We start from the raw sequence: 23,871 nt of genomic DNA on the forward strand, positions 1-23,871 counted from the left end.
CAATGCTGCCAAAGTTTTGTTGACCTAACAGTAATCCATAAAGTGAGCGGCATTTTCTCTATCCCTATGACATCTCGGTCCTCAGTGGGGATACAAATCTTACAACAGCATCTTAAAAAAATGAAAAAAAAAAAGAAAAAACAGAGCAAAGCAAAGGGTGGGGGGGAGGTATTTCAAAAATTCTGTCTTTAAATTAGCAGACTGAGAATTCCTTGTCTCTCTGAGAAATCGCTTAAAAATGAAGGCCTCGCAATGTGTTGAGTTTGATGGTTAAAATACAAGCAAATGGATGACTTCACAGAGGAAAAAGCATTGTGTACTAAAAGGACAGTAAAAAACAGCATCAGGATTCTTCCAAGGAAACAGTTGTGAACACGATTTACTTGTGACTATAGATTAGTGCACTGGTTCAAACACAGCACGGCGCAGCAATTCTGAAGACAGTAATGTGAAAACAATAATAAAAAATTGCCACCAATAAAACTTGTCTATTGCTGCGTCTGGCTGTAATTCACAATCCATGAGAGGCATCACCACTGAAAAGAAGAAAAAGTCAGGAAACAATCCCTGGTAGAACGAGCTGCTCTATAAACAAACTGCTGCCATGCTCTCACAAGCAATTATAGACATATGAAATATGAATTGCCATTGATTTTTCTTCTAGAGGTCACTCTGTTCCATGTTTTACGCACTCTAGGCATTTATTTGGGTGGCAAACTGACAAGTTTTTACAGAATTAACGGAGCAATGTAATCCTTGCTCAATCACAGGTACTTCATTATGGTTCTGTTCCTTGACACTTGTCCCTCCCAAAACTCACCAGCAAGGGATTCCTTGATAAAGGTGAAGAACAATGCAATTACTTGTGAAAAGAGACGATCCTAACTTGGTCAGTGAATGCTTATTTACTTCTTCTGTGCTGCTGGAAGATGAGCAGCATCAGCAGACGGTTGCATTTATCAGAGTGTAGCAACTCTACAGATAATGTTCTGATTTTGCTAAAGCTCTCCACATCCTTGCTATCAGAAAGAGGGACGAGTTCTCCCAAAAGGAGAAATAAGATTGCAAGCGAGCCCCCTAACAGAAGTAACATAACTATCTGGATTTCTGTTAAGAATTCCCGGAACATTAACACAGTGTGAGGATGACAAGCTTCTCTCTGTAAATCTCATGGCTTTGCTGTTATCTCTACATGTTACAACTGCTTTAAGTTCCTTAACCAGAAACCAGAGGACTACTTAATTTTGGCCAGTAATTTTGGCCAATGAGTTGGAAACCGGGACTCATGAGCTCATGAATCACATATTCTGTATATTCAGAAACTTTCTTTACCACTATTACTCATTTTTAGCCCATTTTTTTCATGTTCTGGGTTTCCCATGCAAGAATAACTTGCAAGAAAGGCTGTGTTGTACCCTTCCTAGTGGTTACTCTGTCCCTGTAGGCTCTTGCTTACCCTACAAGTAAGCCTTGGCATCTGAAGCTAAGGTTACATTGATATTTTAAATCACCTTTCCTACTGCCTCAATTAAGGGACAAAAGCATGCTAAAATACTATGGTACAAAGAACTTAATTAGACTCTGGACTCCACGATAAGCAAATAAAAGCGGAGTATGCCAGCAGTGTAAGTATGTCTGCAGAACTGGTGCCCAGAAATCAAAGTGGGATGTGGATACGGTATTAGAGTTCAGAGAGGGATTATAGTAGAATTTATGTCTACAATTGTCTGCGGGACACAGAAGTGACCTGCACTTGATCATTAGAAGACAACACTTTGATATTTACACTGACTGAACCAGTCATGCGGACTGTCACGGAATTGAATTTACACAACTTTAATGTAATGAAATGCAATGAAATTAAAAACAAAAACAAAAACAAAAACAAAACAAACAACAACAAAAGACAAACTGGGTAGTGATGTGAAGCCAAATGACTCTGGTACACACACAAAAATGGTAACACGATGGTTGAGAAAAATGGCAAATACTAAAATACTATACAGGAAAAATTATTTAGATGTCTCCATCCACACATTAACAAGCATGTCTTCTCCACCCATCCACTACCACAGTATCAATTAAGTGGTTTGATGCTGGACTCGTCTCTGATTTCTTTGGTGAATATCACCCCTCTGTAAAAACCGGGCAAAAATAATTGCCCAAACTAAAGCAATTGGGATTTCTTATTTTTTATATTTATTTTTTTGTCCACTGTCAGTCTGTTTTGAGATGCCAAGCCTGACTGCTAGACCAGATGGAAATATTGTATCTACTTTTACATGATTAAGACTGTTCCTGAGTATCTGCATTTGAGCACAATTGTTGACAGCCACCTGCATCATTAGAGCACAAATTCATCATAAAACCCAGTAGCCTTTATTTCTCATACTAAAAAAGACCCCAATATGCTTTGGTAACTTACTCTTCCAGTACACATCCTCATCATTCCAGCGTTTAAAGTTGGATAACTAATTAAGGCTGCATGATTAACTTGTGTGGCTTTGAATGCAAGTTAGTAATAAAGATATCTACCTGTAAAGCCAATAAGCATCACTGCACAGCACACAAGTACAATGACCTTATAAACAAACAAACAAACAAACAAACAAAACGCTTCCTAATAATGAAGTTATCTAACTGCTGCTGCTCAAAAGTATTAGCATGTATTGCTGCATGACCTTGGTTAAGAGGCCAAATACACAGAGGAACATTTGATGGGATAACATAGAGACAATTGCTAAAATGCTGATGGCTACAGGACTGTTGATTGTGAAATCTGTGCATAGACATTGCTCCACTACAGCTTTACTATGACATCTTGTTGCTTAATAAGTGTTTTTAAAAAGCTAAATTAGTAGTCTTCACCCCTGAACCTGGTGTGAGAGCTGGATCCCATGCCAAAAAGCACATTTAGAAATCTGGATGTCCTAGCATCTGGGGAAACTGGGAGAGCTTTTACTCTTCTAAATTCCTCATGCTTTTTTGGGGACATTCTAAGAATTTTGCAGAAACCAATGTTACAGCCAACTGCTCATAAACCCAGTTACTCAGAATAAAAAATACAACTGTGATCACTTAGTGACTTGCCAGAAAAGATATTAAAAATACTGGAAATATCTGGTTCAAGGCACTATGTCTGTTGCTGCATGCTAGTTATTACCAACCAATACATGAGCTGATACGATAACACACTATCACAATTATGAATACTGTATTTTCCTAGTGATGATGATATTCTAGAAGTAGTAACTAAAAAGACCATAAAAAATGGAGGATGAACTCACCCAGTCTGCTACATGTAACTGGAGTGACATTTTCTCAGAATGTTTATCAGGAAAGTTACCACTGACCACTGACCTTTTCATTTTCCTAGAATAGACATGCCCAGTGGGTTGCAACAGCATAAGAAATAAGATTTTTATCCAACCCTTTTAAAACAGTAATTCCACAAAAGCAGGCTTCAGTCACACAGCTGCTGTAAAGGCCACGGAGGCACCTCTGAATCAGCTGGTCTGGGAGAACAGCCTTATGAGCTCTTGCAGTTGGTATGTTTGTGCTTATCAGTTTACATGAGTCATGCCAACACGAAGAGCAGCGATACCACTGACCAAGGCTAAGGTAGTTCTCTAAAACTGTCTTGGAAATTAAGTCTGATTAGTGTGGAACAGACTATGTGTATAGCCCAACTCTTTCTTCTTGGTGGAATAAATCTGGGAGCATGTGACTCTAAAGCCTTACATACACAGCTAACACCATCAATTGAACCAACTTTCAATACTTTCTTTGAGCATACTAACACTCGAAATCAATACATTTATTTCTAAGATGACAGGGAGGCTCTCTTCACAAGCAGATGCACTCTTTCTCAAAAATGAAAAGGCTGGCCTTCAGTTGAACATTCAGGCAGCTCTCCTATCGTTAAAGGAAATATCCAGACCATGTGCAGAGTGCAGCTTACAACATGTGGGCCAATACGAACTGGTGTGCACAGATATCTGGAAGAAGGAGCCACCATTCAACACTGTATAGGTATGCATCAGTAGGGAGACCCACCTGCATTAAAGAGGAATCAAACTCTAACATGCTAGGCTTAAGTCTCTACCAAACACAAGTGCTACTGGTTATTGACATTAACAAACCATGCTTAGACATTCCCTTGTCTACCAGACAGCTACAAACACAACAGTGGTAGCATAATTAGGGCTTTCATGAGTTTTAAATATAGTAAGTCGAGTGATCAGCTCTGATTTGTGGGATCTGTGACTTTCCTATGCCTTTATTTCTTGCACCACGTTGTAAGAGAAATGGATGTAGCAAATGTGTCAAATACAATTTGACACCCCATTAATGGAGGTCTTCAAAATAAATGGCAATTAATGCTTCTGCTGTGAGGAGAAGTAAGGCTAATTGCTGTATCACAGATGAAATTTTCTTTTGTGTTCAGTGGTTACTCTCAACTCCATTTTGCTGCAACAGTGTTTCTTAGTGCTTTATTTGAAATTTGCATTCATTGATAACGTTGGTCTACTCTGACTTTTATACTGAGCTTTGAACTAATTGCTCTCAATTAATCTGTTCCACTCTTTGATAGCTTATTTATCAGATTGGGAAGGATAGATTTAATGGTCCTTGCTAGAAACAAGTTCTTTAATTGGAAATACCAGAGTGTTTAGTTCACTTTGTGCTCTAGCAATTAAGGACAATTTGGAAAAGCGTTTTTCCCCCTACTATTGTCTCCTTGATTAGATTTCCAAAGAAGCAGACAAAACAAATGACAATACCACCTAGCAATATTGGTTCAAATAAAAGCCCAGCAGCCAAATTACTTACTATGAGAAATGTGAGCCATCCCCATCAATTCCAATGCTGTGTTACATTCATTTTGCTGTATCTTTGCTTCCCATGTAGGTAAACGGCAACATTTCTTTCAAAATGCATAGCTCTATGCCTGCCTCTATACAATTACTCCTTTCCACAAATAAGCCAAATCAACAGAAGAAATTATTTTTCTTGATTAAGCTCCCACATTTCTCTTGGGATGAAACAAAACAAACAATTAATCTTTCCTTATTTGTTCTCAGAAGAACCTGCATCCCTTAAATGTACGATAACCAGGGTACCTGTGGCAGGCAGTCGGCAGCAATTAGGCTTGTGCTGAAAATGAATGGACTAGAGTCAGAATGCCTAATCTGCTGAGAGTTTCTACCAGAGGGCAAGGTTACACCAGGAAAATTCCCTTGCTGTGGAAATACTGTTAAAAATTACCACTTGACTTCAGAATAATTAACAAGGTTTGGGAATTTATATGAACTGAGTAATTGAAAAGAATTAGCAAGAGATATATGCATTAATCTTCACCAGTTACAACGTGCCTAATGAAATTAAGGTTCTACTTCTACTCCACGCTTTGTTTCTGTAAACTTTTTCACCAACAGAAGAAAAGTATATTAGATAAAGACAACAGTTATGAACGATTTTTAAAAAGAAACTGCACAGGAAACCTCAATTTTATATCAGTCTTTTGGATTTGTTTTTAATGTAGAATTCATAGTATTTATCACAACTAGAAACTCTATGAAGGTTTCTGGCATTAATGTAAACAGGAAAAATCTGTAACAGAATTATAAATTTAGCATGATGTAGTAATGCAGATTTATTTGTACATGCATTTAAATTCAACTCTGTTTCAGTCAAGATATTCTACAGTCAACAGCTTCAATGAAATGAGCTGTTTTACTCTTAACTAAATCATTATTATATTCTGATTACAGGGACAATGAGCTGGTGAAAAGAAAAAATAAAGGCAAGCAATGCTGACGTGCATGAAGATAGTGTTAGCAGAAGATAACAGATATTTGTTATTCTACTGGGCTACCCCTTTTCTCCCTTAGCTCACTCTGAAATCCTTCAACATGTCCTTCAGAAGGAGACATGCAAGATACTATGAAAGACACGAAAAGACAACACATAGAACAGAATTTTATTTGAGGTGGGAGAGTGCAGTTTACTGCAGGACCAAACCAGAAGGCTCACTGATCTCCGTCCCAAAACCTAACTGAAGAATTCTGATTGTGTCCTCCTCGGCTCACTTCAGCCAGAACAGTTCCTACCTCTTGTGCACGAAAAATAAGAGTCAGCTCACGTAAAACAACACAGAGAAGGAAATAAAAATATGTTTAAAACACTGCATATTGATTAAAAATGGGAAAAAAATGAGTCATTCTACCATAGTACAAGTTGGGATAATAACAACCCTTTGCAAGAATTGTAGCCTCTTCCTTTCTTTAACATAATGGACACAAACTGTTTAACTTTTTTCCCCCAACAAACTCATGCAAATTTATTAAATATTTATTAAGGAAAAGGAAAATTTTAAATTTAATGCCTACATGTCTAATGAGGAATTGTCTTCAGGATTAAGAAGATGGCCACTTTATCTTTCATCATAGCTAAATGAAATGAGAGTCCAAAACTTTGTATTGCTCTAGAAGGAATCATAGAAATTAGAATGACTGATATTCAGCAGACTGTAGCAGTGAGCCAAAAGATGGGCACTCAAGTTTTAATACCCATAGCCTTGCTTTAAAAGGCTGTGCTATCTTCATCAAAAAACTTTGCTTCTTTCTTTGCCCTCAAAAATCTTACAGTTGTGTTGAGTGTATACTCAATAGAATCACAGAATGGCTTGGGTTGGAATGGACTTTATAGATCATCCACTTCCACACCACTCTCTAGAACAGGTTGCCCAAAGCCATTGGCAACCTAACCTTTAACACCTCCAGGGATGGGGCATCCACAGCTTCTCTGGGCTGCCTGTGCCAGTGCCTCACCACTCTCTGACTGAAGAATTTCTTCCTAACCTCTAATCTAAATATCCCCTTTTTCAGTTTAAAACCATCCCCCTTGTCCTATCACTATCTGCCTGTGTAAAAGTCACTTCCCATCCTTTTTATAAGCCCCCTTTGAGTACTTAAAGGTCACAAGAAGTCTCCCTAGAGCATCCTCTTCTCCAGACTGAACATCCCCAGCTCCGTCAACCTGTTTTCATAGGAGAGGTGCTCCAGCCCTCTGATCATCTTCATCCATCCTTCAAATCCATCTCTCTCCAATTTGGAGATGAGGATGTCATGTGCGACCGTGTCAAAGGCCTTACACAAGTCCATATAGATGACAGCAGTTGGTCTTCCCTTGTCAGCTGAGGCAGTCACACCATCGCAGAAGGCCACCAGACTGGTCAGGCATGATTTGCCCTTGGTGAAGCCATGCTGGCTGTCTCAGATCACCTCCGTGGCCTGCATGTGCCTTCACATTGCTTCCAGGAGGAGCTGTTCCATGATCTTGACAGGCACAGAGGTGAGGCTCACCAGTCTGTAGTTCCCCAGGTCCTCCTTTCTACCCTTTAAAAAAATGGGAGTGGTGTTTCTCTTTTCCCAGTCACTGTGGACTTCACCTGACTGCCAGGACTTTTCAAATATGATGGAGAGAGGCTTGGCAACTTGATCAGCCAGTTCCCTCAGGCCTCTGGGATGTGTGGCATTGGACCCAATAATCTTGTATCTGTTCACTTCCATCAGGTGGTCTCAAATCACTTACACTGGGAGGGAATTTGCTCCCCAAGCCTAGAGGTTCAGGGAGAAGAGAGATGTGGGAAGACTGACTGCCAGTGAAGACTGAAGAAAATTAGTTGAGTACCTCAGCATTCTTCATGTCTCTCGTTACCAGTTCTTGGTTACCAGTTCTCAGTTCTAGTCCTTGATTGCAGTGTCCCAGTTATGTGATTCATCCCACCACATCTTCATGACAGCAGTCAGGTCCTAGATTTCTAATTGCACTGTGGTTTCCAATTTGTCCTGTTTATATCCTATATTGTGTGCATCGGTGTAGAGGCACTTCAGCTGGGCTATCAGCAGCACCACTTTTTTAGACAAGCCCTCCCTAATTCCTCTGGGACAATTGACAGGTATTTCCCTATTGCTTCCTAAAGTGTTGGTGTTTCTTGTTTCTTCTCTGTTACTCAGAGGTACATCCCCTTCCCTGCTGAATCCAGTTTAGAGCTAGGCTAATAAATCCATTCAGCTTGCTGCCTGCAGCACTCTTGCCTTACCTGGTCAGGTGCGCCCCATACAGTGTCAATGTGCCCATTTTGTCTGAGATCATAGAATCCAAAACCCTGAGCGTGGCCCCAGCCACACAGCCTATCATTCACCTGATCCATTCATCTCCTTCTTCTTGGGTCTCAGTTTCCAGCTGGAGGACAGTGGAGAACACCACTTGTGCTCCTGACCCCTTCCACATCTTTTTGAGGGACATAAACACCCTCTTGATATTTCAGAATCTCCTTGTTGCAGCCTCATTTGACCTTACATGAAAGAGTAGGAATGGGTGTTAGTTCTCTGGCTTACCAGATTTGGTAGACTCTGTGATACTGTGAATGTGGTGCCTCTGACAGGCAAACCTCTCTAGAGATTGTCTGGATGGCAAACGGTTGTCTCAGCGCCTCTCAATGCGAATTTGCCAATTATTAACACCCTTTGTGCTTTTCTGGTGGCACTGGTTCTAGCACAGGTAGTTTGTTGGACCAACTTTGTATGGTTGTCCTCTCCTGGGTCTTGATGATTACTAACACTCCTTTTTCCAGCACTAGAGTACTATATCTGTTGTTTAGGGGCACTTTTGACTGCATGGGGAACACTCCTCCTTCAGCTCCAAGAAGAGACAAAAGTTTAGTCTCCCTTGTCTTGTCAGTCAAGTCCATCAGATCAAGGTTGGAAGCCGGCATACCTTCCCCATGCAAGGACTTAAGGCAAGGCTGTTGCTCAGCCCATGCCCGTTCCCAATACCATCCTTCAATCTCTCATTCCAATTCCTGGTTCCTATGCTGGCTGCTGAGCTCCTCTTGCAACTTGCAAATTGCTCAGAAAGTTCGTGCATCTGGGCATGCTTGCAGCCACAACACTCACCTCTGCCTTCAGGCCCTAGGGGGATTTCCAGATTCTGGAGTTCCCTCCCTGAAACTGAAGGTCTGGACAGCTCTTTCAGTGCTCACAAGGTCTGTTTGGGCCATGATGGAGACCATTTCTCACTCTACATGTAATACGCAATAACTACAATTTGATGTTCATCTTAATTTGGGTGATAGTAAGTGATAATATAGCATGATAATACACAGCACAGTGAAAAGAGAATGAACATTTAGACGTGGTTTCTAAACCCGTCATGACTTCTAATCTAAATTTTGCTTTTAACTGAGTAAAATTTACTTTGATCAGCTCTGACATGTAAGAGCAAAATGAGAGATAAATTCATGCAGCAGAGTTCTATACAGAAAATACCCACCACAACATCAACAACAACAAACAAACACAGATTACTGAAGATAAAGAAAAAAATATGTACTTTTAAAACATAAATCAGGTAATTTTCCCAAGCATGCTTGAAAAAGCTTGGAACATTTCTGTAGGAAGAAAGTGTTATTAAAAAGCTCTCATTTAAATTACCTGCAAAATTATTTTCCTTTCCTCTTACTTTACACCTCTTCTTAGCCAATATTCACGTATGCATGTCAAGCACACTTCTCTAAAACCCACAGCCATCTAAAACCAGCTACGTATCCGTACCACCAAAAAAACATGGATGCACAACAGAATCTTAAAAGAGCTGGTCTTAGCAATGATGGATTTAAGTTATTAACCGATCAAAAAAAGATGGATGGTGGTCTGCTTTTCTTAATCTACATCATCATCTAGATCTATTTAAAGATATGTGGTACACTAACAAACTTAGTTAAGGTTTCGATAAAATCAGTAGAATAATCTGCCCTGTTACATTGAGACTGTATCGATCAATAAAATCACTTGTACTAGGAAAGTACTGTTAAGTACTGACAATCCCAGCCATTAATATTATTTAACACTCTGCTCACAATCTTTAATAAGGACAAAGAACATTTTGCCTTTTTATACTTCATACCATTGCTTTTATAGCTCCTTACAGGTAGAGTTCAACCTTGATTACTGCAGACTAAATGGCATTAGAGAAGCAAGACACTGATTAATTTTGGATAATGGAGAGAATTTTCAATGTGATTAATGGATGGGGGTGATTCAACAGCCTCTGCAGCAGGACATCAGTTAAATCTTACTTCATTGTTTCCAACTTCTACTTGCAACTTTCTAAAACTAGAGTCTTTCCTCTCAGCGTATTCATCTGCTTTTAAAACACCGCTTTCCAGAAACAGCAACCAGGAAGATAAGTATCTGTTCTGGACTTGATAGGATTTTTTTTATTATTATTTTTCTGCAAATAAGCCAATTTGCTGTTAAATTAGTTAGAAATAGATCCCAACAGAGAACTTGTACAAAGGTCAAAGGGAAGGATCACTTGTACAGAAAGCTTTGTGGTGGCTAATGAATGACACAATGAAGTCAAAATGAATTCTATGAAGCTCTTGCTCTCAGATATGGTGAATGGCTAAAGAGAAGTCTAGAGAGAAAAGGCCCACAGGTAAGGCACACACAGAATAAGGTGGAGAAGAACAAAATTCGGCCCACATTTTGCACACAAGCTTTAATGTTTAAAATTTCTTTCAGTGAGTTCACTTTTCATGAGTTTCATGAGTTCAGCTTTTAAATACAAAGCCAATTACCTGACATGTGTAAAGTAAATCATTTAATCCCAAAAGGCATTAGCCTTTTCCTCTTCATTATATCAGTATAATTCAACCATAGCTTACCAACCATATGATTCAACATTTCTTTCTTTTAAGAATAGCGTTCATGTTATAGGCAGGGTTTAATTCATGAAAACACAGTGATGTTTCATCAAATTCAAGCTGAAAAATAATAATGTATTACCAAAGGTCCATTTAGCTCTGTATCCTGTCTCCAAAAACGGCTGTGATAAATGGATATCAAGAAAGAGTATAAATGACCAGGACTAACATATGAAATGTTTCCTTCGATACTTCAGCAGCCTCAAAAGTTATTTCTACAGACTTTCTATGCAAACGTGAACTTTTCTGTGAGCTTTTCCAGTGTTCCCTTGAAACAGTTTAGATTTTTGGCATTCACCATATAGATTCACATTCAGCAACATACAGGTACTCAGGAATTACTTAACTCTTGATGCAGAGCACATTTCTGAGAATACAAAGGAAGGACAATTATCATGAATATTAACATTGACGGAATGGATAAATGCCATAAATGAAGTATACAGAGTTAAAATTTGAATACCTGAATTATCATTGAGTAGTTCTATGATCCTTCTGCCGTTACCCTTACAGAATTAATTAGTAGCCAATGATTTATTTTCACTGGGCAAAAACAACAGAATGTCTCATAGAAGTGCACGTATCACATACAGAGATCTCAATATTTGTAAAAAGCTCCAACAGCACAGGTTCAAAGCCATCTATGTCTACAGACATTACATTTCTTTCTCCTTTAACACTGATAATGCAAAGTCAAGAACTGTTTCAGTTATAAAACACTTACAGAATGCTTCTGAATCTAGTTTTCTATGTCAGCTTCAAGTAATCCACAAACCAAGACCCCCTTTCTTCATACAACAGCCTAGCTTTTATTCTGCCTAGCAGAGCTCAGGCTGATTTTTATGTACTACTGTAAGATATTTTTTCCTCCACTTTATGAAGAGAAACTAGTGAAAAGTCCTGTGCATCATTAAAAGCTTGTGTTCCTCACTTTCACACATCTTCTGATCCTCCTCCAGCCAAGATAGCTCTGAAGCAGTATTCCATCTATAGTTATAGAGAAGTGTTATTTAGCTATTAAAAGGCAAAATTCTAGCCAAAGTACACTGTGGAGCACTTGCAGACTGGCATCAAGAGTCTAGACGGCTTTTCTTAAAGAAGAGACCTCTCCAATCTTCTTGAGGATGGATACGATTATAAGCGATGGGGTTCACACTCCTCCTTGTTAAAACAGCAAGAGGCCAACAGAAATTGAATCAATTAAGCAGTGAGAAACTAGTGAAACTCCCCACTAGGTGATGTAAAACCCCATTTCTTCAACACTGAAAGATCAAATCATCCAACTCCTCAGGATGATGGTGAAAAGGGGCAAAGACTGAGAAAGCTGAACCTTACTTGCTCTATGAAATACTGTATTAGATGAGCAACACTCTGCACCAGTTTCCAAATCATCAAAAAGGACTTTTCAATACTTTAATTTCTTTTAACTGAATCTAAAACTTCTATGAAGCAACAGCACAGAAATAGATCAACATAACTGAGGACATCTTAACAGCTTCACAATACAAACAATTGAGATTGGTGACTAAAGTCAGAAGTGTTTTTTTTTTTTTTGTTTGTTTTTTTTTTTGTTTTTGTTTGGTTGTTTTTCTTTTTCCCCTGGGGCTAGAGGAGGTTGTTTAATATTTTGAGATTTATTAATCTTTCATATCCATTGTCCAGTTAGAGAAGACTTCATTTATAGTTTATTTAACTTTACCACAATGAATTTAGTATCAATACTTACTGAAGTAATTAAAGAAAATCATCATGGTCCATGAAGAAATGACATTTTAGGAAAAATACTCCATCAGGTAGTTTTCTTCTGCAGCCATCAGCTGCAGAAATATCTCATTTATCTTCATTTTTTGCATATGCTATTGAACAGTTTCCCAAAACAGAGTAAAAAATGCAATGTAATAATGAGTGATTTTCTCCTTTTATATTTCTAATGAACTTACACATAAAGCAATTGGACATTACTCATCACTATAGCCAGCTTTCCTAGCTTCACCCTGCTGTAAGCCAGGACAGTTAAGGAGGATAGAATTGTGTTCTACTTTTGAAAAGCAAAATCATAACAGATTCAGTTTTATTTATCTTTTTCAGGAAGGATTGGTAGTTAAAATATTTTTTAAGAGAACCGCATTTTGAAGAATACTGAAGTATAGGTCAAAGTACTTCTCAGATCTCCAGATTATTTCCTTAAACGGAAAATAAATCTCTAGTCTGGTTTCATAAACTCCATAATTCATTTTGCAGATCTGGACTCCTGAAACTCTGGAATGTTGAAGTTCATCAAGTCTTCAAGTCTCACAGCCAAGCAGCACGTTAACCAATCTTATCTCCAGGAATCAGGATGGTTCTCTTCTTACGAAGTTCAAGAGTAAATAAAAGGCAAGTACATTTTCTTGACCTCGACTGAGAGAGAAATATTAGCTCTATGTACTATCTCTGGTTAGAAATGTATGTACATAAAGACCTAACATGAGTACAGACTAGTTCAGAAGGTTTACAGCCTTCAGTTTTATATTAAATTCCTGCCAGTCACAAAAAGAATCTCCTCAGGTCACCTAGACCCCAACTTAGTATCCTCAAGCTCATTACAAATATGGTTCTTCTTCAAAATCTCTATAACCAAATCATTTCAGTGAAGACTAGCAGCTACATATTCTCATGTTGAGGTGTGGGTACCACTTCACAGTGAATTCTGTTAATCTTGTTAACAATGTCTGTTATCTTGTTGGGCTGATGATATCAGCAAATGATGAGATTTCTTCTGCCCAAGGGGGTTAGAAAATATCTATTCCATTGAACTTTAAAAGGAAGGTCTGTCAAAGGGCAAGTCCCTAGGGCAGAGAGACTGGATGGCAATAACATCCAGTGTCAGCTTACTGGGACAAGGATATGACCTAACTCCAAATCAGTAGAGGGCAGGTGGTTAGATCAAATTCTTCCCCATTACCCATTCACTGGAAATAAGCTCCATAAAAACTGCTCCTCCAAGAGTACATCATACAAAATCTAATTGTAACAAATACTGATCAGATTGACAACACAGCTGCAGTTGCTTCAATATGCAATTAGATAAGGTCCCTGAGTGCTGCCCCTAGGAATCTCAACAATGTCTCCAAAATAAAAACCCAGCTACCGGTGCAGTTGGCCCATCCAAAAGATGACTTACTGAACTCATACACAAACCATGGTGTGCAAGAGGGAACATTTCAAGCAGTCTGTATTTCCTTTAAATACACTATCAAAGCATAACATATTTCTGTATTGCTTTGTGATAAGTGGTCACTCCAAGGTTATAGAGCAGATGAAAAGTAAAAAATAAAAACACCCAGAAACTACAATCCCAATTAGCAGTCTGTCCTATTATCTTCAACACTTACCTTTAACTTCTGGTATGTTCAAGCAAGCATTTCTTCAAACTATCAGCAGTCATGGACTTTTAATGAAAGTCCAATTGGCTGCCCCTCTCAAATTAGAGGCTACATAACCAGATACATGAAATTTATGTTCTATCTTTTCTCAATATCAAACTCTTCAGAAAATGTCTCAAAAGAAGACATATTAACATCTGCATTTAGCTAAGTGCAAATCTTTGTGCCATCTAACAGTACTTGCAGAGAGATTTTTGTCAGCAATAATTTAATCCAATTATTTATTTTATAAATTTTAAATTAAAACAACTGGATTCTAATCTCTGCTGTATTGCAAGCTACAAGCTCACATGCCTATATAATTTACTATCAAGTCAGAATTTATATCACACACTAATTGATTTGTGGTAACTGTGAGAATGTTCTTAGCTGATAGCCAGCACAAGCTAGTTAGAGCTGGTTTTGTCCTCTTCCACTGTCAGTAACATGCACTTTCTATTTTAGCAAAAACAAAACCAGCTCAAAGTAAATCTTGCATGCTGTAGGCTACGCTCATGCACACCAACAGTTATCACGGATCAGCAGAGGAGCACTTGCTTATGGCTTCGTACTAATTTGCTTGAATGTTTAGGGCCATGTTCTGTCATTCACTAATCTTTGCATCTGTTTCCTCATTAACAGATTAAATATAATCCTTCCTTTCACTTGTCAGTCAGTTGATTTTTCTCAACATTCACAAGGGCTCGGAATTATTATTATGCATATTGCTGAATTACTATACATACTCCTGAATAAATACAATAGTATTTGCCAGTCAGTTGCTCCACAGTACTAAAAAGAAAAAAGTAGTAAATTCCAAGCAAGCTTGTAGAATATGACAGCCACTTAAAATAACTGACATAAATCAATCTTTCAGGAGTCCATGAAAATCAGACCATTATAATAAGTGCAAATCCTCACCTAGCTTTCAAAACCAAGGAAAAAGAGACAGCTAATGATTATTAGCTGACAATGGATGTTAAATTCAAGAAAATAAACATTTGGATATCACAATCTAATAATATTTGGTTTATTCACGATGTTGCTATTCTTCACAGAAATCTTGTGAGTTTCTGTCCATCTACTCCAAGAAAAAAACAGCATACACTGAAATGATTTAAAATGGAGCTTTCATCATGGAAAGATGTAGTGGTTTAACACTGTTAGGTAGCTAAGCACCACCAGGTCGGTCTCTCACCACCTTTATTCAGATGGACATGGGGAGAAAATATAACAGAAAAAGCTCATGGGTTGAGATAAGGACAGGGAGATAACTCACCAATTACCATCACAGCCAAAACAGACTCAAGGTAAGGAAGATTAATGTAATTTATTGCCAATTAATAAAGGACTAGAGCAGTGAGAACTAAAACACCTTCCCACCTTTGAATACTTCTCAACCTCCTCCCCCTGCCTGGCACAGAGGAATGGGGTCAGTTCCTGACTCTTCGTCTCCGCCACCCCTTCATGGTCCCTCTCTGCCCCTGCTCCCCGTGGGGTCCCTCCCACGGGATGCCGTCCTTCCCGACCTGAGCCTGCGGGGGCTGCCCACAGGCAGCAACTCTCCAGGAACTGCTCCCCCATGGCTCCGTGCCACGGGCTCCATCCATCCCCCAGGAGCAAACTGCTCCAGCACGGGTCCCCCACGGGCAGCAGCTCCCCCCAGGCCCCCTGCTCCTGCGGGGGCTCCTCTGCGCAGGCTGCAGCTCTGGCGCGGGGCCTGCTCCTGCGGGGGCTCTCCATGGGCCGCAGCCTCCTCCAGGCCACATCCACCTGCTCCAGCGGGGGCTCCTCCACGGGAGGGCTGCAGCGTGGAGATCGGCTCCATGTGGGACCCATGGGCTGCAGGGGGACAGCCTGCTCCAGCAGGGGCCTCTCCACAGCCCACAGGGGAACTGCTGCTGCCTGCCTGGAGCACCTCCTGCCCTCCTGCTGCACTCCCCTGGGGGGCTTGGGGGCTGCAGGGCTGGCTCTCTCCCCTCTCTCCCAGCTGCTGTTTCCCAGCAGTTCTTTCCCTTCCTTAACTCTGCTCTCCCCGAGTCCCACCCAGTGTCACTCCCTGGCTCGGCTCTGGCCAGCAGCACGTCTTTTTTGGAGCAGCTGGACCTGGCTCTGCTCTGACACAGGGCAGCTGCTGGGCTCTGCTCACAGAGGTCACTCCTGCAAACCCTCCTGCCACCAAAACTTTGCCATGTAAACCCAATACAAAAGATCACAAAGAAGTGAGAGTGTAAATTTTCAACCTCAGACAACGGAATTCCTTGCTTTCTTTACTAGTTGATACAAACCATTTTAAATAGTCAAATTTCACCTCACTTTTATCCAGATTTCAATTATAGATTTATTATTTAATTATTTTTAATGTTTTTAATTTATTAAACTATTTATAATTAATTCTTTTAATTTGGCATGCACATTAATATGGTTGGCCTTGTTTTCATCAGTTGTCCACTTCAACCTTACCCTGTGTGTTCCTCTGATAGCCACTAGCAACAGATGAGGGGAAAAGTCAATTAAATGTACAGGAATGTAGAAGAGCAAGAGTTGACTAACTCTTCCAGTAGGGGGAGATGTTCTTCTAAAGTTTATCAGCAATTAAAAGTGCTAAGCAATTTACCCCTGTATCTTTTTAACAAAATCAACTGCATAAGAGGAATGGGCACATGTGCTTTAGTAGTGGTGTTCTACAAAATACAGCTTCATGAAAATAATAAAAAAAGCAAGTCATAGCACATATCCACAAAAGAAAAACAAACTGGTGATTGCACAAGCTGTGCCAATAGCCACCAAAAACAAAGACCCTTTTCTTTTTCAAAAATAAAGTCTCTGCAACAGCAATGTTTTCTCACCCACAACAATAAATTTTAGATGCAGATTAATTAAAATTAATTTTTAAATACTGATGATACTATAAATCACGTGGAGCAGTACGAAAAAAGGGATTACGTTTCGATTTAGTATATAACTAAATACTTAAATTAAAGAATAAAAATAAACTATGTTGCCTGAAACTCTTCCTACATCTCAAAATAAAATTTAAGTTGTATCTTCCTCCTTTCCAAACTTGTTTTTAAAAGTGTAATGTCAGAAGTAATACTCTCTTGCATCACACTGTAATTATTTCCTCCTCCTTAAGGAGTTTTCTCTTACAAACCTTCCTGAAAATCAGGCAGGTTCCTGAGCAGTACAGGTTAACATCCATTTTCTTTGATGGCAGCTCACTGTACATTATGTTGCAGTTCACCACTCTTCCAGTTGTGCCAGTGCAACTGTGGATGATGACATAAATCAGATCTATGAAATTATTTGAGTAAAAAAAAAAAATATGTCACTCTTGCCATCCTCCCAAAAATGCTATCTTTTCACTCAGATTATTTCTATGGTCACCTTTAATAAAAGAACTAAAGGTGCAGTGAAGTGGGACGACATGTTGAGTGAGAAACAACTTAATCTGGTTTTGTCACCACAGAAATGGCTGTGGAATTACACCATTGGGCATTTTCAATTTAGAAGAGAATAATCTTTGAAGCAATCATGGTGAAAGTAGAAATTCCATCTATTTAAAAAGGACAAGATTTATCACCCATATATTTAGATGTTTGTATGTCCGAATCATTCCTCAAGACTCCCTTTACAGGATGTAGCAAAATCAATGCAGGTATAAACCAGGTCTCTAAATGCAACTGCCCAGAGTGAAATGAATATGAGATGACGTGCCTGTTTCAACTAGATGAACAATTCAGAGACTTGCATGTACAGTAGATAATATAAATTTGATGAGCTGCTTCTTCCCTAGTCCATCTAAGCAGAGGTTGGTAAAGCCTCTTTTTTTTCTCTTCCACAGATTATTATTTTACACACAGGAAAATGTGGTACTAATAGGTTACCCAAAGTCAGTCAGAAGCCTATGTCAGAATAAGAAACAAAATGCAAACAGTCCAGATTTCCAGCTGCTAGTCATGCTAACTGAACAGAAATCATCACTGCTAGTAAGGATGCAACTCATTTCCCACATTTAACACTGCCTGTCAGTAAAAACAGCCTGCAGTGTCTACAAAAGTTTTGGATACTACCACTCTGCTTTTACTTTCACACCAATGAGAGAAAACTTACCTGCAAGTACAACTCTAAGCCTTGCCGCCTCTGCTCCAGGACCTTTGGGACCCAGTTTCTCACATGCTTTGAAGGGATCTCTGGAGTCCTTATGAACTTCTTGAGCTGAAACAAAAAGAAATTCAGACAAAAAGGAAGGATAATAGTGACCCTTTAAAGTACACACGTTTATGTTAGGGATGAGAGAGTACAGGTAAAATAACCATAAACAAAGGAAAATAGCATGGCAACTAAGTGTCTCATCATCAGCTCACTGAAATAACAATTGACTTTTTAAAAACTCTTCATACCTATAGGCTGCAAGGTAAAAACCAAGCCCTTCTCAGTGAGCAGAAACTCTATCATTTTTTGTCACTAATAAAGCACTAACTAGTACGACAGAAGAGCAGCAACTACATGAGAATACTTAAAATGAGGATCCGTGTCACCCTTGATTACGTACTCAAGCCAGTCAGCTGAGCAGTGTACAAGAGGGGGTCAATAACTAAAGCAAAGCAGTGGCAATCTCAAACTCCCAATGACAGACTGACAAATCTGAGCCTCGGGAAACCGTGCATGAAGTCCAGAAACCATGGAGCAAGGAGTTAACCTAGCTCACAGCCACACTGAAGTTACAACTGAGGAGGAAGGAGCTACTAAAGCACCCAAGAGCACACAGCTCAGCCTTAAACACCCAACGTTAGCCCCACACAAGAGTAGAGACACAAGGAAAGACATCAGGATATGTCTTTCTAAGCCTCTAAGCCTCTCTTGTGCTTCGTTTCCCCATTAGTTAACCTGGCAGGACACCTTACAGCATCACTGCAACATACGCAGGTTTGCCTTGCTAAGTATGGTGACAAAACACCATAATAATTTCTAACTCTAGATTTAGGCATTTTTGAACAGGTGGGAGAAGTAAAAGGAGGAGAGTACAATTTTCTGGAATCAAGAGAGCAAATTATCTGTCCCTCAAATTGTACAAACTGATTGACAGCTGTGTTTAATAGCTTATACAAAGAAACGGCAAAACTGCCACTGAACACATTTTCAAGAGAGCTCCATAACTGTTCCTCTGAAGATTCCCACAGGAAATCTTTTATAGATATATACATACACATGTCTGTCTGTATGCATACACAAGTGCATACTGACAAACACAAATAATCTATTCTGATAGCACTAAGAATTGTCTTTCTGGACCAATGTTTTCTTTTCCTTTTTTTTTTTTTTTTTTTTTTTTTTTTCCCAAAACCAACCAATATTAACATTTTCTTCAAAACTACAGACCAAAACCAATAACTGGAATAGGCGCCACTGCATTTTAATAAAAGGTGACATTAGACATTCTTTCTGTTGGATATTGCCTCTGAGTAAATCTGAGGCAAAGAATGCAAGGAAAGAAACTCAAAATTGACTTTGACATGCATACCCATGGGAGACTGAGAATTTACATTTCATCTTTGAGCTTGCTGAGATGTCACTATAGGAAAAAGCAGTGCCAACATATCAACGTCTCTACAATCACAAGTAACGAAGCTCCAGCAGAGAAACCTCAATTGCTCTGGAAATATCCTGCAACTTTCTGGTTTCTTAACAGTGCTAGATTACAATTAAACATGAAATGAAAAAGAAACCCTGCCCAAACCCATGTACTTTTACTGACTGACCTTAAAGGCAAAATATAAAGCCTGATTTTTTCCTCTAAATTGTTCAAGAGTGTTGAAGAAGCTATGATCACAGCTGGGGCAAACTCTGATAGCACTTGCAGATGAGTAACAAATGAGGAGAATGCTCCAGATGAGGACAGACAAATAGGAAACAGTACAAGATTCCACTAAAGCTTAGCTGCTTACAAGATAAATACACTGTGGCTGGTATCTCAGCTAGTGATTAACAATCCATTTGTGCTCTGTGCTCGTGTCACATAAAGCGTCCAACAAACAATTGCTAAAATGTGAAAGCACAGGTACACTGCGTAGGTATAAAGTACATGCTATACAGATGTACAAAGGATAAATGATAAGCCCACTCTCTTACGCTCAGAATAATCCATTAACATATTGTAACAAATTATGATTACTATGACAAACAATATTAAGCACATCTACCTATATACTAGTTATGTTGCTTCAGACCTGACCCCTACAAAAATAATATTTATCTGAGGACAATTCGTGCCTGTAATACCTTCCTGTTCACAACACTGGCCTTGTGCTGATTTCACATACTGTAGTCCCAGTTTACCTCAACACTAAAAGGTGTCTCAGATAATCAATTAAAGAAATATTTGTCCAAGTATGAAAAGTCATATCTATTCTAGAATTATACAGAATTTGCAAAAGTGGATGTGTAGAACTTAAGATTTTTGCAGATTTCACAGCAGCAGTTGTAACATTGTCAATTCCTAATATCTTCATACTAACAAAGAACTATCAAGGATTTTAAGAAAAAAAAAAAAAGAGAGAGAGAGAATAAAAATGAAATAGGGAATGACTTATCTTGTGAAGCAAATGAGTCTTTCCTCCTCATGATTCTAGTGCAACATGTCCTTCTCAGGATAAGAATCTCCACCCTTAAGCATCTATTACCATTTTCTACCCTGGTTCCTCCTAACAGGAGCTTTATTTCTACTGCTATTTCTACTGCTCACTACAGACATCTCCAGCAATAAGGGCACCTTGAATATGCAGTACGTTTGAAGATACCTTTCCAATTGTCGTGCACTTACAGCAGTTTAGAGTGGAACTTGCCTTTAAATTAAAGGGGATGAAAAGAACCAAAAATAAAATGCTATTTGTATGCTGAAAGCAAACTGGTAACTCGATGTGTGTGTAGTCATGGGATGCAAACAAACCGTTCACAAAGAATGAGATACAAGTTCAAAATGCTCTTATTTGTAAAACCTTTTCAAATACACACCCACATAACTGAAGAAAACATAAGTGTACTTTCTTAAGAGCTCTGAGATTTTCTGCTTTTTCTAGCACAAAATTGACAGGAAAAAAGGGTGACATTACATCCATGTAATGTATTGCTAGAGAACACTTTCTCCAGGATTTCTGCAATACTGAAAGCACTGAAACAGGCTCATAGCAGGAGCTGCTCAACCACTCTGTTTATGACAAATCTAAGCACACCTGAAATATATATATATATATATATATATATATATATATATATATTTAAGAAAAGAGGTATGTTGTGCCAAATTATTCTGTGTGCTTTGTATCTGTACAGGAAAAAAATATGAAAGTCACTATCACGTTTGCAGAGTAATTTATATAGACAGCAAGCAGATGAAGAGTAGGAAGTAACAAACTGAAAAGTGGTGCAAGGTGTCTTGTCTGAATACCTGTTTTACAGGTGTGTTTATTTTGCTGCTATATTTGGATAGAGAGAAAAGGACTATCATGTATGGATTTTCTGGTGTTCTAAGGATAATTCTCTACAAAGGATGTTGCTGCAGAGGAATTGGTGTGCAAGGAGACAAAGCTGAGAGTAAGACTCATTCAAGAGTCTTACGGCGGGGCAGGAAGCCGGCGTGGCTGACCAGGAACATTCTAATGGAGATTAGGCGGAAACAGAGAGTGTTTCGCTACTGGAAGGAGGGCCAGGCGTCATGGAAAGAATACAGGGATGCTGTTCGTGTTTGTAGGGAGAAAGTTCGAGTGGCCAAAGCACAGCTAGAGTTGAAGCTGGCTGTGTCTGTGAGAGAAAATAAAAAGGGTTTTTTTAGATATGTAAATGGAAAAAGGAGAACTAAAGAAAACATAGGGCCGCTCCTTGATAGGGAAGGTCTCCTCACAGACGATGACGTAGGCAAAGCAGAGACGCTTAACGCCTTCTTTGCCTCTGTCTTCAATGCCAATGATGGGCTTCGGGACCCAGGGTGCCCTGAGCTGGAGGATCGGGACGGTGGGGATGACAAACTCCCAACTGACCCTGAACGTGTGCGGGATTTGCTACTCCACCTGGATCCCTACAAGTCCATGGGTCCGGATGGGATTCATCCCCGGGTGCTGAAAGAGCTGGCGGATGTCATCGCGGAACCTCTATCAATTATTTTTCAACGATCCTGGGAATTTGGAGAGGTCCCAGTAGACTGGAAGCTGGCAAATGTTGTGCCAATTTTCAAGAAGGGTCAGAAAGAAGACCCTAGCAATTACAGGCCTGTCAGTCTCACGTCAGTGCCTGGTAAAATCATGGAGAAGTTGGTTCTCGGACTTATTGAGGCGCACCTGGGGGACAAAGCAGTCATTGGTCCCAGCCAGCATGGGTTTGTGAAGGGTAGGTCCTGCCTAACTAACCTGATTTCCTTTTATGATAAGATCACCCGTATGGTGGACCAAGGGAAACCAGCTGATGTGATTTTTTTGGACTTCAGCAAGGCTTTTGACACGGTTTCCCATAGGATCCTACTGGACAAAATGTCCACCATACAGCTAAATAAAAACATCATACAATGGGTGAGCAATTGGCTAACGGGCAGGGCCCAAAGGGTTATGGTAAATGGAGCTGCGTCAGGCTGGCGGGCGGTCACCAGTGGGGTCCCTCAAGGCTCCATTTTAGGGCCGGTACTTTTCAATATTTTTATAAATGATCTGGATGTAGGAATAGAGGGTATTTTGAGCAAGTTTGCTGATGACACCAAACTTGGAGGAGTTGTGGACTCAAATGAGGGCGTAAAGGCCTTGCAGAGGGATCTGGACAGGTTGGAGAGCTGGGCGATCACCAACCGCATGAAGTTCAATAAGAGCAAGTGCCGGGTCCTGCACCTGGGACGGGGAAACCCTGGCTGCATGTACAGACTGGGCGATGAGACGCTGGAGAGCAGCCTAGAAGAGAGGGATCTGGGGGTCGTGGTAGACAGCAAGTTGAATATGAGCCAGCAGTGTGCCCTGGCAGCCAGGAGGGCCAATCGTATCCTGGGGTGCATCAAGAACGGCATCGCTAGTAGGTCAAGGGAGGTGATTGTCCCGCTCTACTCTGCGCTGGTGCGGCCTCACCTCGAGTACTGTGTGCAGTTCTGGGCACCACAGTATAAAAAGGACATGAAACTGTTGGAGAGTGTCCAGAGGAGGGCTACGAAGATGGTGAAAGGCCTGGAGGGGAAGACGTACGAGGAACGGCTGAGGTCACTGGGCCTGTTCAGCCTGGAGAAGAGGAGGCTGAGGGGAGACCTCATCGCAGTCTACAACTTCCTCGTAAGGGGTTGTCAAGAGGCAGGAGACCTTTTCTCCATTAACACTAGTGACAGGACCCGCGGGAACGGGGTTAAGCTGAGGCAGGGGAAATTTAGGCTGGACGTCAGGAGGGGGTTCTTCACAGAGAGGGTGGTTGCACACTGGAACAGGCTCCCCAGGGAAGTGGTCACTGCACCGAGCCTGTCTGAATTTAAGAAGAGATTGGACTGTGAACTTAGGCACATGGTCTGAACTTTTGGGTAGACCTGTGCGGTGTCGAGAGTTGGACTTGATGATCCTTAAGGGTCCCTTCCAACTCAGGATATTCTATTCTATTCTATTCTATTCTATTCTATTCTATTCTATTCTATTCTATTCTATTCTATTCTATTCTATTCTATTCTATTCTATTCTA

At 39.9% G+C, this 23,871-nt stretch overlaps 1 protein-coding gene across 1 annotated transcript in view; it reads right to left on the reverse strand.

Moving 5' to 3' along the window:
- Window positions 1–23,871, reverse strand: part of SNX24 (sorting nexin 24) — a 96,452-nt gene that overhangs the window by 22,206 nt on the left and 50,375 nt on the right. The window contains exon 3 of the mRNA XM_035309988.1: window positions 18,292–18,396. Coding sequence (XP_035165879.1) covers window positions 18,292–18,396 — 105 coding nt within the window. The remainder of the gene's footprint in view (window positions 1–18,291; window positions 18,397–23,871) is intronic.

The sequence above is a fragment of the Oxyura jamaicensis genome, chromosome Z (assembly GCF_011077185.1).
Source record: "Oxyura jamaicensis isolate SHBP4307 breed ruddy duck chromosome Z, BPBGC_Ojam_1.0, whole genome shotgun sequence".
NCBI classification, from domain to species: Eukaryota; Metazoa; Chordata; class Aves; order Anseriformes; family Anatidae; genus Oxyura; species Oxyura jamaicensis.